Raw genomic sequence first — 16,077 nt, 5'->3', positions numbered from 1 at the left:
CATGAACTGGCTCATAATAATACATGAATTGGCTCATATACACATACATACACACAAAATTGTGCACAGAAGCCAAGTTTGGATGGAAAAGAAGTAAACTGGATCATAATACTAAGTGCCTCTTAATATATACACACACATATAAATGCACACACAAAACACTGTGTACAAAAGCCAAATCTGCACGGCAAATATGTAAACTGGTTCATAATGAACATATGAAGTTATGAAGTGCCTCATAATACACACACACACACACACACACACACGTAAATACGCAAACAAAAATACTACACACAGACGCCCAATCTGGATAGAAAAGAAGTGAACTGGCTGATAATGACTACTGTAAAATCATTGAAAGAACTAGCTCTCCTGCCAAGAAATGCCTCCCTTTTCTAAAAGCAAAGCCCAGGCTTTTGGCCCCATCAAAGGCTTCGCTGGGACCCCCTTTTCCCTGGGGCAGCAGGGGAGGAGGAGGAGGAGGAGGAGGAAGGGCTGCGGCGGCCGGGGCGACCAAGGACGGCTTCCTTCCCCAAGGCCCCTTCTCCTCCTTCTGGCTCTGCCTTCCCAAAGGAGGCTTCCCTCCCTGCAGATCATGGCAAGGCAGCGCTCGAAGAAGCCGCCATAGCAGCTCGCTTTCCGCAGGAACTTTCCGCGGAGGCTTTTTGAAAAAACTAAAACAAAAGGGCATCATTCTCATCCCAAAGTAGAATTGGGCCTGGGCTGAGATTCCCCCCAGAGCCAAGTCCCAAGGGCCTACTACATGATCTCAGGACACTTCCCCTCCCCCCCCCCCCCCCGGGGATAATAACGCTGATGGTCGTAGTAGTAGTCGTAGTTCTAGTATTTTTTTAGAGAAGAGGACAGTGGTGGGTGGCCCTTCCTCCTCCTCGTCTTTGGGGAGTTGCCATTCCTTCCTGTCTCCTTTGGTAGAAACAGTAACTGTTGAGCTTCAAAAGTTTCGATTTCAAATGGCCCTCTTGGAGGATCCTTACAATTGCCCCCAAAGATCCCCAAACAACTGGTTGCCCGAGTCTCTCCCTCCCTCGGAAGGCTGCCGACATTGGCCCTCTTCCACTCTTTCGCCCCCCTTTGGGGACTCTCCTCTCCTGCCAGAATGGCTGCAGCAAGGAGAGCAGCAGGGCTGTCTGCAAAAAGGGCGTCACTCGACGGGACACAGCAGCAGCCTCCCAGGGAAAGGCCAGCTTTGAAAGCAAGCGGGGGAGAGAGCCAGAGAGGAGCCCTGGAGAGTCACTGGGCGGAGAAGCAGGGGAAAGAGATGGGGAGGAGGAGGAGGAGAGCAGGAGAAAGAGCACAAGGAAGGGGGAGGAGGAGGAGGAGAAAAGGGGAGGAGAGAAGAAGAAGAAGAGCAGGAGAAAGAGGAGGAGAAGAGAAGGAGGATAACAGGGAAAGGGGACGAAGGGTGGAAGAAAAGGGGAGGAGAAAAGGAGGTGAAAAAGAAGAGAAAGAAAAGGGGGAGGAGAAAGAGGAAAAGAAAAAGAAAAGAGGAAAGAAGGAGAAGAGAAAGAAAAGAGGGGGAGAAAAGAAGGCGAAGAGGAGGAGAGTTTTCCTCCGGTCGGAGGCCCTTGGGTGGCTCTCCCGCCGCCGGCCAAGCGCAGCCCGAGGAGGGAAGAGGGCGAGAGGGAGGCCGCTTGCTTACCTGCTGCTTCCTGGGGAAGGGCGCCCTGTTGCCCGCTGCTCCGCCCGCGGGAGGAGGGTGGCTGTTGCCGGCGGAGCTGGCAGCGCTGGAGCTGTTGGGGAAAATCATGGCCCAGCCGCCGGAGGAGCCCGAGCTCCCCGCCCGCCCGCCGGAGGAGGAGGAGAGGAGGCAACTTTGCAGGCAACTTGGCCGGCGAAGCAGCAGCAGCAGCAGCAGCAGAAGAGGGAGGGAGGGACGGCGGGCCTCCTCCTGCTCTCTGGCGCTCTCCTCCCTTTCCTCCTCCTCCTCTTCCTCCTCCAGCAGCCCTCCTCTCCTCTCCTCCTGGGCTGGCTCTCTCATGCAAGGCGCCTCTCCCTGGCTCTCTTGGGGGAAGCAGCGGCGGCGGCGGCGGCGGCAGAAGAAGAGCAGCAGCAGCCCAGCTGCCCAGACACAGACCCCCTCCACCAGCTTGCCATCCAGAGGCCCTCCCTGGCTTTGGCTGATGGAGACGCCCTTGGTGGAGACTCCTTCCACAGCAGCAGCAGCAGCAGCAGCAGCAGCACGGGCTTCCAGCGGCCTCTCAACCACCGCCCAGCCAAACACACACACTCTCAGAGAGAGACATACACACACAGGGCGCGCAACCAGGAGGAGGAGGAGGAAAGGGGTGGAGGAAAGAGGACCAGCCCAGACCAGGCACCACACCGCCGCCTACCCGCCTCCCAGCTGCAGCGGCGCCTGCGGGGCCTCTCTTCCCCCCCCCTCTCTCTCTCTTCTGGCCCAAAGGGAGCGGAGCTGCTGCTGGGGGTCCCAGGGGCATCCCTCCCCACCACTGACCCCCTCCCCAGTTCACACTACAGACAGGAGACTGAGGAATGCGCCCTTCCTTCCTTCCTTCTTTTTCTATTTCTCCTCCTTCTCCTTCTTGTATTTCGCCTTCGTCTTCTTCTCCTTCTCGTATTCCTTCTTCTTCCTCCTTTCTTTTTTGGCACCCATGTGACTTGTAATTCACAATCCCCCTATAAACCCTGAATGTAATAACGCTCAGAACACTGTGACCTAAAACAATGAGCAAACTTCAAACCACTCTCCCAAAATGGCAGGAGCATAACATGTGATGTTTTTAAAGGAAATTTTAAAAGAATTTCTTTCTTTCTCTTTCTTTTGGCAGTAATGTCACTCGTAAATCATAGTTCCCATATAAAGATGCAAATAAGTTGTGAGATAAAGCAATGGGCAAAATTAAAATCACACCTTCAAATGCCAATAGCATGTGTGCAGCCTAAATGCTTCTTTACATAGACATAGTGAAGGTTTGCTTAAAATGCAATATTTTTCAAAAGAATTTTTTTAAAAAATTTAAATTTTAAAAATTTAATTTTTTTAAAAAAAAAGTTTAAAATTTTGAAATTTTAACTTTAAAAAAATCCTTGTGTCTCTCCTGCTTTCCCCTCCCACTGAGCTTCACCATTTCTTAAAGCATTTTAAAGAGATACAGACAAATGCCAAAAGGTAAGTATTTTCAAGAAGTGGTGCCATCACTACTGAGGGTGTCCCCCAGTGCGATCCGCACCCCCTTTTTTATTCCAGGAACTGGCCTATATTTCATTCTTCTGCCCAGGGCAAGGTGGCAAGAGCTCCTCACCACAGAGAAGGAGGACAAGGCATCACAAAATGGAGGACCTCCAAGGAAAAGGGAGGACATGACCCAGTCTGACAGCTCAAAACACTCCTATAGAGATAAATCTATGCTGCTTGGCCATGCTCAAAATGGAAGGCATTCTGGAATCCTTCCTGGAACACTGTGACCAGATGTCATCCTCCTTTGTCAGGACCTGTCCTACATTTCAGCCAGAATAGGGTAAGGATAAATCCACACTTCTTTGCATGCTCCAAAATGGAGGGCGTTGTGTAACCAGAAGTGGTCCTATAAACCACCTCTGGCCACCTCCTCCTTTCCCTGGAGCTGCCCTCCATTTCAGCCTCCTGTCCAGGGCAGGGTGACCAGAGAGAGGTCCTCACTGCAAAGGAGGGCAAGGCACCACAAAGTGGAGGGCCTTCAAGAAAAAGGGACCCAGTTTAAAAAAGCTAAAAACCTTTATGAACATAAATCCATGTTGCTTAGTCATGCTCCAAATGGAGGAATTCCTCCTGGACAGAAGGATTTCTGAAAGGTTGGACAGATCCTGGAAGAGGAGGAGAGCTTCTGGTCACCCTGGTCCAAGAAGAAACCCAATATGTCCTCCACTTTGAACATGGCCAAGAAGCATGGGTTTATATGGATAGGAGTGTTTTTAGCTTTGATTGGGTCATGTCCTCCATATTTCCTTGAAGTTCCTCCATTTGGTGGTGCCTTGGCTTCCTTTGCAGTGAGGACCTCTGGCCACCCTGCCCTGGACAGGAGGCTGAAATGGAGGGCAAGTCCAGGGAAAGGAGGAGGGCCCCCTCTGGTCACCCTGGGTCCAGGAGGGATTCCCAAATGCCCTCCATTCGGAGCATGGCAAAGAAGCATGGGTTTATTTCAGCTTTTTATTGGAGAACGTCCTCCATTGTTTTTCTTGAAGGTCCTTTCTTTTGCAGTCACCTGAAGGAGGCTGAAATGGAGGGCAGGTCCAGGAAAAGCAGGAGGAACACCTCTGGCCTTGCTGAGCCCAGGAGGGATTGCAGAAGGCCTTCCATTTGGAGCATGGATAAGAAGCATGGGTTTATACAGTATTTTATATTATGAGTGTTTTGGGCTTGCATTGGGCCACGTCCTCCCTTTCCCTGGAAGGTCCTCCTTTTGAAGGAGGCGAGGTCCTCCAGCCCCTTCCCTTCCCAGTGGGATGGTGCCTCCTGCCCGACTGCCTGCCTCCTGCATTCCGCGCATTCCTCAGGGCAGCCGGGCAGCCAGCCAGCCACGCCGCGCGCTCCCGGGATGGCGGCGGGGACGCGCCCGCGCGCTCCCGCCACTATGCTCTGCAAATCGCGTGCAGCGCCAGGAAGGAGGGGGGGCTGAGTGAAAGAGAGAGGGAATGAGTGGGAGGGAGGGAGAAAGACAGACAGAAAGAGGAAGGAGGGAAGGAGGGAGGAAGACAGAAAGAGAGAGAGAGAGGAAGGAAGGAGGGAGGGAAGGAGACAGACAGACAGACAAAAAGAGAGAGAAAGGAAGGAGGGAGGAAGACAGAGAGAGGGAGGGAGGGAGACAGACAGAAAGAGAAGGGAAGGAGGGAAGGAGGGAGGAAGACAGAGAGAGAGAGGAAGGAAGGAGGGAGGGAGACAGACAGACAGACAAAAAGAGAGAGAGAGAAAGGAGGGAGGAAGGAAGGAAGACAGGCAGACAGACAGAAAGAAAGAGAAATGAATAAAAAGGAAGGAAGGAAGGAAGGAAAGAGGAAAGAAAGAAAAAGGCAGGAAGGGAGGGAGGGAGGGAGAAAAGGAAGAAAAGAAGAAAAAGAAAAGGGAAAGAAGGATGGAAAAATGGAAGGTAAAAGGAAGGAAGGAAGGAAGAAAATAGAGAAAAGGAAGGAAAGAAAAAAGAAGGAAGGTAGAAAAGGAAGGAAGGTAAAAAGAAGGAAAGAAAGAAAAAGGGAAAAGGAAAAAAGAAGGAAGGTAAGAAGAAGGAAGGAAATTAAGAAAGAAGGAAGAAAGAATGTAAGGAAGGAAAGAAAGAAGAAGGAAGGAAACAAGAAAAAGAAAAAAGGAGGAAAGAAAGAAAAAGGAAGGAAGGACTTTCCCTCCTCCTCCTTTATCTGCAACCCAGACTTGGCTGGGACTTCTATGATATTGCCCTCCTTTTGCAGCCAGCCCTCCACGGGGAAAGCCCAAGGGGGCCCTTGCCAGCCCCAAGGGCCCAGGCAAGCAGGGCCTCCTTTGCCAGGTCCTGTCCTCCCTTTCGGCCTTCTCTCCAGGAGGAGTGCCAAAAAGGTCTTCCATTTGGAGCATGGCTGTGCTCCGTGTTCCTTGAAGGTCCTCCTCCCAGGGGCCTCTGGTCACCCTGAGGAGAAGACGTCCTGGGAAAGGAGGACCTCTGGGCGCAGGGAGCAGAAGAGTAAGGCTGTATCCACACTGGAGAAATGCCCCGGTTTGGCACCGCTTTAACTTGTTGTCTGGCTCAAGGCTATGGAATTCTCCAACTCCCAGAATTCCATAGCCTTGAGCGAGAAAAAAAGAATTAAAGCGGTGCCAAACCGGTGTATTTCTCCAGTGTGGATGCAACTAATGATAGCTTCCCCCCCCCTTTTAGGTGCTCCATCTTGCCAAGGCACAAGTCCTTTCTGACTGATGGCAAGCCTATGGTAGGGTTTTCTTGGCAGGTTTCTTCAGAGAGGGTTGGGGAGAATTTGCCATGGCCCCCCTTCGAGGCTGAGAGAGTGTGACTTGCCTAAGGTCAGTTTCCTCAGAGGGGCCAGGATTCGAACCCTGGTCTGCAAGCTCGTAGTCCCAACACTGAAACCACCCTGACACACCTTTCTTAAACGCGTGCCTAGACCTCCAATCCGGTCCAAGTGTAACCAGTTTTGGGGGGATACTGATGGAGACCAGGCATGCAAGGCCACGAAGAGTTGGATCTGCTGGGTGGAGGCTTTGGATGGGCACAGATATCCTCCTTTTCCAGGACCTGCCCTTGGAAGCTAAGCAGGGTCAGCCCCAGTTAGTCCTTGGATGGGAGATCCCCAATGAATGCCAGGTGCCCGAACTATATTTATCCAACTATGGAGACTCATAGAATTGGAAGAGACCCCAAGGGCCATCCAAGAAGTCCAACCCACTGCCATGCAGGAACTCAGCCTTCAGTCCAGGAGGAGTTCCAAAGTGTCCCCCATTTTGCACATGACTAAGCAGCACGAATTTACATTTTGTTGGAGGTGCTTTCAGCTTTTGTTTTTGTAACGTCTCCATATGTTTTCTTGCATGTCCTCCTCCATGTTGCAGTGCCTGGTCCTCCTTTGCAGTTATGAGGTCCTTTGGGAAGGGCAAAGAGGAAATGACAAGGCAGCGGACTCTCTTTCTTCCTCAGCCAAAGGGGAGACTGCAAGCTGCCTGTCTGTCCTACTAGTGGCAGCAGGGCGAATCTGCGTGCATAGAAACATAGAAACGAAAGGGAGAAAGAAAAGCAACCCCCTCTTGACAGGGCTCCAGCCCTTGTGCCAAAGCCTTGTGATCTCCAGTAATATGATCCTGACACAGGCGCAGCAGACCCAGGTTGCGAAACCCACAGCGCCAGAGCCTGCGGTTCCTCAAAAAAGGCCCCATCTAACAGACCCAAGTTTTTTTATGCCTAAAGATGCCCGGGTTTCCTCTGATCTAGGAAGCTAGGCAGGGTCAGCCCTGCATAGTCCTTGGATGGGAGACCTCCAATGAAGACTAGGTGCCCTAAATATATTTATATAACTATATAGAATCCCAGAGTTGGAAGAGATCCCAAGGGCCATGATCCAGTCTAACCCCCTGCCATGCAGGAACTCACAATCAAAGCATCCAGCTTCTGTTTAAAGACCTCCAAAGAGAGACTCCACTACTCTCTGATGGAGTGTGTTCTGCAGTAGAACAGCTCTTGCTATTCTAATGTTGAGGTGGAATCTCTTTTCCTCTAACTAACCCAATACCAGGTGCTCTGGGCTGTATTTCAGAGGAAAGAACTGGCAAAACCACCTCTGGGGATTCCTTCCATGAGAAAGCCCTAGGAAATTCATGTTTTCACAGGCAGCTTGGCAGGCAGCTTGATGGCACATGTGTGTACTGTGTGCCTTCAAGTCATTTTCGACTTGTGGCTACCCTGACGCAAACCTATCATGGGGTTTTCTTGGCAAGATCTGTTCATTGGAGGTAGATTTGAATTCTTGGGTCTAGGGTGGGGAAACTGGTTGCCCAGAGAGCTTCAGTGTCAACTCCCAAAAGCTGCAAACAGTAAAGGATTGTGAGAACTATAATACAAACCAGAGAGCTAATGTTTCCTCATTCTTGTGGGAAATGAACTCCACTCACTGGCAGGAACAGAGCTGTTCAGAAATCTAGCCTAGAATTAATTAAAAGACAGTGGTAGGAATCTTAACACGTACTTTATACGTCCTCCTTGAAATGTACAGACCAACCTTTCTCAACCTTTTTAACTTGGAGGAAACCTTGACACAATTCCCAGGTCTCAGGGAACCCCTTCATAAAAACTACCATAACTACTCCTCAAAAAAGTCACCCTGTATCTCACAACTTCTCGCAGAATCTCTAGCAACTTCTTGTGGAACCCTGGTTTAGAAATTCTGGTGTAGATCCTGAAATGGGAGTTTTTTTGTTTGCACTGGCTACAAAACTGGATGGTTGGGGTGCAGACAACCACTAATATGAATATGATTACACTGGAAATTACTGCTGAGTAAAATAGCCATAAGTCAGAAACAACCTAAAGGCACACAACAACAGCTGTCCTGTAGAAAGTCCTTAAGCATAAGAATTTGGACAGGGGTAACATTTGGAAAGGAGAGCCAGCATGGCATAGTAGTTTGAGTGTTGGATGATGACTCTGGAGTCTGCATGCCCACTAGGCCCTGGGAAAGTCACTATTTCAGCCTCAGCAATGGCAAACCTCTCAAATTTTGCCAAGAAAACCCCTTAGAGTCACTGTCAGAAACAACTTGAAGGCACACAACAGCAATAACAACAACATTCAACTTGAAAGCAATAGTTAAAAGCTTATATCCTTCAGGAACATTGAAGTGATGTTCCTGCCAATAACCCCATATGTATATACTAAGAAATATATACTGTATCCAATGCGATTTATTCCCAAGCAACAGTGGACAAAGTTATGGCATTCACTCCCAGAAAAATGAATCTAAGAACAACTTTGAAGAGGAATTCTAGGTTTGCCTAATATTCCTCAGTCCTCTTTGCATTACTACCTAGCTGTGTAACTGTGCCAATTTCAGGGATTCATAAGCATCAACTCACTCAAAATCTTGCAGCATAAACAACTCCCTTGTTGTTGTTGATACTCTACTCCCGCTGCCCCACAACTTCCAAATTAAAATGATTACAATATAGTTTTAAAAGTCGCAAAAGTCAATGTTTAAATAGAATTAAACCACTAAACAGTATTAAAATAATTAAAAACAGTACAGTTTAAAACAATACAGCACCCTCTTAAAAACCTTCTCCTTAAACACACACACACACACACACACACCCTTCAGTCCTAAAAGCCTGTCAGAATTAAATAGTATTTGCCTACCAAGGGAAGAAGGGGGTCATTCTAGCCTCTTTAAAAAGCTGTTCCAGAGCCTGGGGCAGACACTGAGAAGGCCCTACCTCATGCCTTCACCAACCATATGTGGAAGGGGCTCTCCTGAGGATATCAGAATCCAGCCAGGCTCATATGCGGACATATAGCCTGTCAGATATCTTGGTTTTAAGACATACATGGATTAATAGGTTATAAACAACACTTTTGAGTTGTGCTGGCAAACAGTCCAGCAGCTGGTGGAGCAGGGGAGATGTATGATCCCTGTACCCACCTCATTTAACATTCTGGATGCAACTCTTTGCACCACATGAAGTTTCAAACACTCCTCAAAGGCAGACCCATGTCAAGGGGATTACATTAATCCAACTGGGATGTAACTAAGGCATGTGTCACCAATGTCTTATGGCATCTTAAAGACCAAACACATTTGTTACGCTACAGATTTTTGTGGACTATTTCTGTCCAGAAAACACATGGTATAATACATTTGTTAGCCTATCACGGGTCACAGGTTTCTTTGCCGTTTCAGGACAAACAGTTACTCATCTAGGGTGGTGTACAAAAGTGTGAAATATTCAGTTTTAAAAACAGCCATAACATAATGCAACGTAACAAGCCAATTTTATTTAAAAATACTAAAATGATTAAGAATGAAAGTTAAAAGTCCTAGACAAGTAGGAAGGAAGGATTGAAATGGCCAAAGTTGTCTGTCCTGTCAAGTTCCTACAGGTGTCCAGAGCTGAGAGGTTCCTGTAGAAGTTACTTCACTTGAAAGTATATTCTGTCATTTGCATAATCATGTAATGGATAGAAGGGGAATAGGTATACCTTTCACCATTTCATAAAAGCTCTGCATTTGTCTTGAGCTTTCTGTCATGATGGCATTACAACCACCACTATTTTCAACCGACTGCACCCATTGTCTTCAATTATGTTCCTACACTGAATGGTGGTTCTGTTCAAGCTGTCCTTAAAACTGCATTTTAAGCAGTATAGTCATAACTACCGATACAGTTTTGCGAATGCATTTCTTTAACAAATGTGCATAGAATTAAGAACTGAATCAAGTTTTTTTCAGCATAATTTTACTTCCATACATTTTTCCCAGTTAAAGGAAATAAGCTTTATTTGCCAGGAAGAATATAACTGTCAGTGTCTTAAACCACAGAGAAGCCAAGTTGTCAAGGAAATTCAGCTCATTTGTGATCATGTTTGGCTGCCTTCAATGGGATTTACTTTGAACCAAAACACGTGAAACTGGTAAAGTGCATGAACAGAAATGTGCAAGCCTTCTGCAGATCAAAATCAACAACACAGTTGCAGGACTTTAAACAGTGTCAAAACAGGCATCATTCAGAGGTGCTTTAGTTGTGTATTCCTGGGTAGCAGCGAATTGGACTAGATTTTCCTTGAAGTCCATAGAATCCAATTCAAAGATTCTATGATTCTGTGTTTTAGGATTACTGTCTCATATTTCAATGCTATGCCTATTTACTTATTATTTAGATTTGTGGTACTTGGTACATCTTGGTAAAATATGAATTAGGCTGCTATATAACACTTGAAAACATACTTCCTTAATTAGCAAGCAGATAACAAGGAGGAAATATACATAAATCACTATTCTTAGTTATACCCAATTGAATAAACAAATTGAATATGTATTATATGTATTATAAACAAATGGACTCTACTGAGCTCTCAATACTTGTTTTCATTTACTTGGTATATGCTAATGCAAGTTGATTTTAGTAACAGTACAATAGACATACCACAACAACGATACATTTTGAGATGGACAAGTTTCACTTGTGAACACTATAACAAGTGTTTGTTCAACATGCAAGGTTCTAGAGATCTGTCAGTTACAATGATTGGCCTGCCTTGTAGATGCTGCTTAATACTGGAACAGAAAGTATTAAGATGATGACAAAGAGAGAAGATGAAACTTAAATATTACGACTAAACAAGGAGAAAGAAAAGCTATATGAAACATGTGAGAAATAAAAAACAAAATATCTAATAAACCACTGAAACAGAAGAGTGACTCTTTGGAAGAGGAAGGAAGCATACAGAAATCACTATTCTTGGTTATACCTGATTGCTTTAGATTACTTGGGATGAGGAGTGAAAAGGGTTAATGACTAAGATCTAAACTGAACTCTAGAATTAATACTGTTTAGCACTGCTTCAACTGCCATTGCTCAATCGTACATAATTTTGGGATTTGTAGTTTTGTGAAATAGTCTTCCCTATCAAAGAGCTTTGGTGACACAACAAACTATAAATTCTAGAATACCATACGACTGAGCAATGGCAGTTAAAGCAGTGTCGAGCTGCATTAGTTCTGCATTGCATATTAGACGTAAGAGAGACAGGCAGGGAAGAGGCAAAGCCAAAATGACCTGACATTTTTCTGATTGGAGTTTGGCCTCTTTTAAAAAGACTACTGGTATCTACCACCATTATGTGGAAAGAATTCCAGAGGTGAAAGAGAGCAGATAAAGATCATGTTGGAGCCTGGTTAGTTTCTTTGCCCACAGAGCAATCTACCACTAACCGTCCTGGGGAAATTCCTAGGAGGAGAAGGAGGTAGGCAAAGTCCACTTCAGAGCCTGTTCTGACTACACTGCCTCCTTCCTAAACAATGTCATCTTTCACCAACTGGTAAGGTTCCATGAAAAAGAAGGAATTAAGCACAGAAGACCTCTACAAAATACCTGTGTGAATAAAACGGTTGATGACGAACTGTTCCGTTTCAATACTGTTTATTATGGTTTTATTCATAAATCTTTATTAACAGTAAGCTGACATCAAATGAGTTGTATAGAGAAAGATAAGATATAACAACTGTAATAACACAACATAAGACGGTGAAAAATCTACTTAGGCACACATTCCTAGTTAGCCTATAGGGAGTAATGTTTTCAGAGCATGAACAAAAAATGTCCCCTACATTTACATTAAGCTTTGTTGCGTAAGACATTCCATAAATCATAGAATCATAGAGTTGGAAGAGACCCCAATGGCCATCCAGTCCAACCCCCTGCCATGCAGGAAATCCAAATCAAAGCACCCCCATCAGTTGGCCACTGGCTATCCAGCCTGTTTAAAGACCTCCAAAGGAGACTCCACCACACTCCGAGGGCACATGTTCTGCTGATACCCCTGATATAAAATGGCAAAATCAAGGTTCATTATTTGGAATTTATATTTTTAAAAATATTTTCAAGCTGTAAATAGTTGAGTCTGTGGATAAGGAATCTATGGATAAGGAGGGCCAGCTGTAAGTTCTGTTGATCCAACATGTCTACTCTGGTTAGAATTATAAAGTAGATTTAACAAAATGTTAACCCCATTAAAGGGTAACTTCAGGATTGCCATAAGTTGGAGACAAATTGAAGGTACACAACAAGAACAACAAATGTTAACTAAGTTGGGAGATTTGCCCTGGCTGAGGTTTGGACACTTCTGAATAACAATGCATTTTTTAAATATTTCATAAGTGTCTCAAAGTCTGCAAAACAATCATGTCAATTCTTTATAAATTTATTTCAGATAACTGTATCTCAGTGCTGTAAATTATACTGCAGAGCCAATGAATCCAAACAATCATGTTGTATCATGTCAGTTGAGTTTAAAAAAAATATGTTTTGTTTACAAAGTGAAAAATAGATTATAAATCCAAGAAAGGTGTGCTTGTGAGCACATTGTTTCTACAATCTACTTAAAAACTGCACTTCTCCCAGCAAGAAACAGTTCATGAGAAGATGAATATTTACTTGACTTCTGCTGTTACTATTGTACCTCCGCTCTTTTGACTTTACAATCAGCTAGATGCATAATATGGTTGTTTGATAAATACAAATGAGATGTTAATTTTGTATTTTTCATATTTATATGTATTAGATATTTTGTTTCTAAGTACTAAACTCTGATCTCCTATGCCTGTAAACAGTATAGTGACAATAACTGGTATGTGCACAAAAATTTAGGAGTCAAAAGTTTTCTGTACTTGGAGGATAAAATATAGGAAAGAAACTTTTACAGTTTAATTTCTGTGTGTCAGGCTGCTATTCAAAGTGCAACAACTGGATAACTTTTGGGCTAGCCCTACAAAATTACCAAAGGTTTTTTTTAAAAATTAACTTATTATTTTTATATTTTTCCTGCTGGGAAAAGGGAAAAAATTACAAGTGGGACATTTCTGTGTTATTGGGTGTTACAATAACTTGAGTGGCCTTGACTTTAGTGTGGTGCACCTTGACTTTGCAGTGTGGTGGGGATTTGTTGCTCTGCTATAGGCAACAAAATGTCTCAGCCCAATCCTGTCTGTTATATCAAAAAATAAACAAATAATACAAATTCTCCTTTCAAACAAACTTAATCTTCATTCTTTTCTCCCTTGAAGTTGAAAGCAATGTTAAGATTGGTCTTTAGTGAATAACAATCAGTGCCTATATTCAATCTGTTTCCCAGTCTTTCATGGGAAGTATGTATAAGGTTATGATTGAACTAAAGATTCATTCTGAACTGTTAATTATATAGAGCTCTTAAATAAGGGGAAATAAGCCATTTCCTGCCATTATTTTCCTTGACATTGCTACATATGTACTTTGAACTTAACAGGAATAGAACAGCCAAAGGATTGCATAAATTTAGCCTTGTATAATTTGGATAAATTGTTTAGATTCTGAAGAATTTTTTGCCTTGGGCATCAGTCTTTCAGTGTTTATTAGCAGGAAGTAAAAGCTTGAAGAAATGGTGTTGGAGTTACACAAGAGTGTTTCCATGTGCACTTAAATCTCATTTGTAGAAATATACATGGCACTTCCACCATTGCTTTTTAATGCATCAACTTGCAGGTAAGTGAGTTTAGGACTGCAGCTGCCAAGAATAACATGAAACACACACATGCAGTGAGCCCTTGGAATCTGCCAGGGCCTGGTTCCAAGATCTGCCATGGATCCCAAAATCTGTGGATGATCAAGTCCCATTAAATAATAAAATGTTGTTTCGTATACAAAATGGCAAAATCAAGATATTTCAAGCTATGGATAGCTGAATCTGTGAATGCAGAATCCACAAGGGACATGGATCTTCTACTTAGGCTCTTCTAGTCAGAAGCATCCCAGGCCCTGAAATTTCACAGCCGGAATATGACATCAGAGAATGGCCTCTGGTGATGTAACAGAAGTTGGCTCCTAATTATTTTGGAATGGACCCTGGTAATGTCATTAAGGATTGTTATTATCACCCCACAGTTGCTCAGAACATGTTATTCACATAAAGTGTACCATCTAATATGAGAAAATATCAAGTTTGCCAAGTACTATATTGAAGAGAACAAACACATAAGCATTTCTCAGCTCTTTTTGAAACACTTTTGTAAGAAACAGTTTTAACAACACATGGGAGCTATAGTCCAACTAACCAATTTACCAATAAAAAGAAAAAGATTTTCCAAATTGTTGCTTTTAATGGATTGTTCCTATTAATCAATTTTCCTCACTGGCATATATTCTCAGGCTGTGAAATCATCCCACATCCCCACATTAGTAATCACTATAATCATAAAAATTCTGCCAGTAAACATCAAATACTTGGGAAAGGTGGAGAGGGTGAAGATGATAATCAGTAACAACAAAACAAATACAGTATAGAGCAAGAAAGCAACAGAAACCATAGGGCAATCCTATCTATGTTTACTCAAAATCAAGTCCCGCTGAGTTCAATGGGACTTATAACTTGAAAATGCTGACAAACTAACATCTCAAGTCATTGTTTCATCTATTTTAGTAGAAGTGGAGGGAAAGCACAAAGACTTAAACTATAATCCAAAAGATCTGGAGGGCCAAAATGTCCCAAGTTCTGGTTTACATAGTGAAGTTCTTAACAATGCTAGGATATGAAGACTAGTTGATTTGACCTGAATCTGAGCTTGCCATATTAAATTGCTTCCTAACTGGCCTATTGGTGCTTTAGTGGTTTTCCATGGGGTATTTCCCTGTTTTCTGCATGCACAGATCTACAGAAAATGTGTGGTGTTTCTTATTGTACATTTGGGAAAGAATCTAGTAGGTCTATGCTATCACTAATAATGATTAGTAATAAGAATATGCAGATATAAGGGGAGAATACAATATTCACCCTGTTATTTAAAAGCCTTCCTTGGTTTCTTGGGAGTATGTAGATGTCTGCAGCCAAATTCTAATCTGGCCTTCGACGTCTGTAAAACTCTGAACAACTGGGTCTACCCAAGCAGAAAGTTTTACAAGTTCAGGGTTTCTAGCATGCCTATTTTCATTTTCTGCTAGTTGCATGCACTGCAAATACTAATTAAAATGCCTGTTGATTGATAAATATCTACAGCATTCTCAGGAACTAACATCTCATGAATGAAAAGAAACTGAGGGCTGAGAAGCAGATGGCCTGGAAGGAGGAATCTCCAGCCATGATTACTCTAGGACTGCGGCGACCGAACAGCCTGCTCCTGAAGCGGCTGCCAGTGCAGTCCTGAACAGACCGCTGACGGGTCTGGATTAAATCTGCTCCTTTTGCTGGCAGCTTTAGGCCGCCTTAGCTCGTCTCCGGGTGGCTTCTGGCTGCTTCAGAGGCTTGTGTCATCTAAACACCATGCCCCAAAGGGGCCAGAAGCCACTTGATTTGGCCCATCAGTTTCGGGCCTCAGTGAACTTGCCAACATGAACATTGTTTTCATTTGAGAAAACTTGTATAATAGAAATGACTTGTACAAATTGTAATTTTTATCCCATATTCCCTGTGGAATGAGAAATATCTTGCCAGTGAGGTACTATACATCATCGCATCCATATCTTCTTAGTTATTCTGGGAGGCTTGAACAGTTCATTTTGGGAGACTACCTTGGATACTTCTTTTAAATTCAGCTACCTTGGATACCTCTTTAACTCAGAGTAGCCTTATGCCACCTAACTGCTATGCTCATGCCCTTTTTATAATTGCCCCTCAATGACCAGAGGTAAGGCTGAACTTCTCACTTCATCACCGTACCCCACACATTTTGCATTTCCATAGGTATTCATACATTCCAGTTATAAAAGTCCTTCCTGGGTAACAGTTTGCTCCATGGATCTAAAAAAGTAGATCAAGTCTACAAAAACTCATCTCTACATAGTTTGTCTCAAAGATGCTACAAGATCCCTTTGTAAACCCATATAATTATTTGACATTAAAT

At 44.0% G+C, this 16,077-nt stretch overlaps 1 protein-coding gene across 4 annotated transcripts in view; it reads right to left on the bottom strand.

The window, feature by feature from the left end:
- The window catches only part of RBMS1 (RNA binding motif single stranded interacting protein 1), a 186,620-nt gene that overhangs the window by 105,060 nt on the left and 65,483 nt on the right, over positions 1-16,077 (bottom strand). The window contains exon 1 of one of the 4 annotated variants that reach the window (XM_042459664.1): positions 1,664-2,807. The exons of 2 other annotated variants lie outside the window; for them this stretch is intronic. In XM_042459664.1, the coding sequence (XP_042315598.1) occupies positions 1,664-2,002 (339 nt within the window). In that variant the 5' untranslated portion in view covers positions 2,003-2,807. Of the gene's footprint in view, positions 1-1,663; positions 2,808-16,077 lie in introns of those variants that run through there. One more of the 4 variants, XM_042459586.1, reaches the window with a different exon arrangement.

The sequence above is a fragment of the Sceloporus undulatus genome, chromosome 1, assembly GCF_019175285.1.
Source record: "Sceloporus undulatus isolate JIND9_A2432 ecotype Alabama chromosome 1, SceUnd_v1.1, whole genome shotgun sequence".
NCBI classification, from domain to species: Eukaryota; Metazoa; Chordata; class Lepidosauria; order Squamata; family Phrynosomatidae; genus Sceloporus; species Sceloporus undulatus.
This window is presented reverse-complemented; position numbering and strand designations above follow the sequence as displayed.